The following is a 1,567-nucleotide window of genomic DNA, read 5'->3' as shown; positions in this document are numbered from 1 at the left end:
CCGGCGACTGCAAACGACAGTGACGTCTTGCCCGTACCCGGAGGCCCGTGGAAGAGGTATCCGCGGCACAGCGGGATACCGCGAGTGGCATACCACATCGGGGCGTTCGGGTGCAGGTACTCGTTGATATCGGACAGGAGCTGGCCCTTTTGCTTGTTGTCAAGCACGACAGTAGACATAGGCCTGACGGGCCGGTTGGCCACTGTGGACCACCTGTTTCCGCCTCCAAACCTGCGCGTCATAGATGAGCCGGGCCGTTTGATAATAGTGCGGCCGGAGCTCCCCTTGAAGCAGACCTCCCTTATGTGCCGGAGCAGCCTTTTGATCGGCTCCGCAGAGAATGAAAAGCAGGAAAGTACCATGGTCTCGGTATCTTTGATTACCGAGGCACCAAAGTGGTTGCTGTTACTGGCGAGCATGCTTTCTCGCTTCCGGTAGATGCGGAAGTACGTCCCCCTAAAATAAAACCCATGGCTGCCCATGGCCGGGATATAGCGGGGAGGCTGCATATCGCGGCATCAGCACACCTTTCCCTGCCCAACATCTCGCTCGGGGCGTATCATAACTCACTGTGCTCGCGTGCTGGTACGAAAAGTTAAGATACGAGTTCTTCCCATCGCCGTCAAGGGCGGGCACTAGCACGTAATTGGCCTCGTTGCTCTGCCCCTCCCAAACACCCGTCGTAGGCGACTCGGCTATAAGAGACCGCGCATTTTTAACGTGGGGTTGGGCGGCCAGCCACTTCAGAACCTGTTGGTGGATGTCATCGTCGCTGCTGATATGTATCGAGGCCATCAGATACTTTTCGGCTAGGTCGTATATGAGCTCCCATGTCTGACGGGCTAGCCGGCACGCTGCCCAAAGCAGACCCAAGAAGGCAACTATTGCGGCGAGGTCGAGGCCCAGGTAGGCAGCAAAGATGGAGTTCATGGCCATGAGGGTGTGCAATAATGGGTTGGTGTGTGCGCCGAAAAGAGGCATGAGCCCCTCGAACCCTATAGGGAGCTGGCCTGAAGAGCCGGTGGCGTTGCTGGCGCTGGCAGTCATGTTTGCAGTGATATTGCCAAAGATGGCAGGGTGTGGTTCAAAATAGCGTCGAAGTCGATGGCAGTAGTGGTGGAAATAAAATTTAAAGCCGGGAAAGACTAGTTGAATGACCAGGGCTAAAAAGGCGGCGGACAATTCCAAGAAGCTACGTATATATCTTGCGTGCGGCTCTAGCTGAACGGGCTGGCCCGATGAATATTTGTTGGTTGGATTTGGCAGGCTTTGCCTGAATCCCCGTCATTCCGTTAGGTAGGTGGGCAATGAGAAAATGGGGACCAAAAGTGGTTGTCGGGCAGGCGGTAGGCTGGGGGCATGAAGTGGCTCATAGGCTTGATAGGCGGGGGCCAGCGGGGGCACTCAACCAGCCTCCATGCAAAAACCGTGCAGTTTATGCCGACACATACCAGGAGAATAGAGTGGTCATAATCCGTGGCCATGTAATCGGCACTGCTCCATCTCCGTCGAGCCGCATCGCTATCTCCACCCACCCATGCCTCTAAAGACTTCCTTGTCCCGTTAG

At 55.8% G+C, this 1,567-nt stretch overlaps 1 protein-coding gene across 1 annotated transcript; it reads right to left on the bottom strand.

The window, feature by feature from the left end:
- Positions 1-159: 159 nt before the first annotated feature.
- GGTG_14375 (hypothetical protein) lies at positions 160-1,047 on the bottom strand (the record flags this gene model as incomplete). Its single annotated transcript, XM_009232302.1, has 3 exons — positions 160-300; positions 360-503; positions 571-1,047. The coding sequence occupies 3 exons, from the start codon at positions 1,045-1,047 to the stop codon at positions 160-162; spliced, it is 762 nt and encodes a 253-aa protein (XP_009230566.1).
- Positions 1,048-1,567: the final 520 nt, after the last annotated feature.

This window comes from Gaeumannomyces tritici (genome assembly GCF_000145635.1).
Source record: "Gaeumannomyces tritici R3-111a-1 unplaced genomic scaffold supercont2.326, whole genome shotgun sequence".
NCBI classification, from domain to species: domain Eukaryota; kingdom Fungi; phylum Ascomycota; class Sordariomycetes; order Magnaporthales; family Magnaporthaceae; genus Gaeumannomyces; species Gaeumannomyces tritici.
The sequence above is the reverse complement of the archived record's forward strand: the minus strand, read 5'-3'. Positions and strand labels throughout refer to the sequence as shown.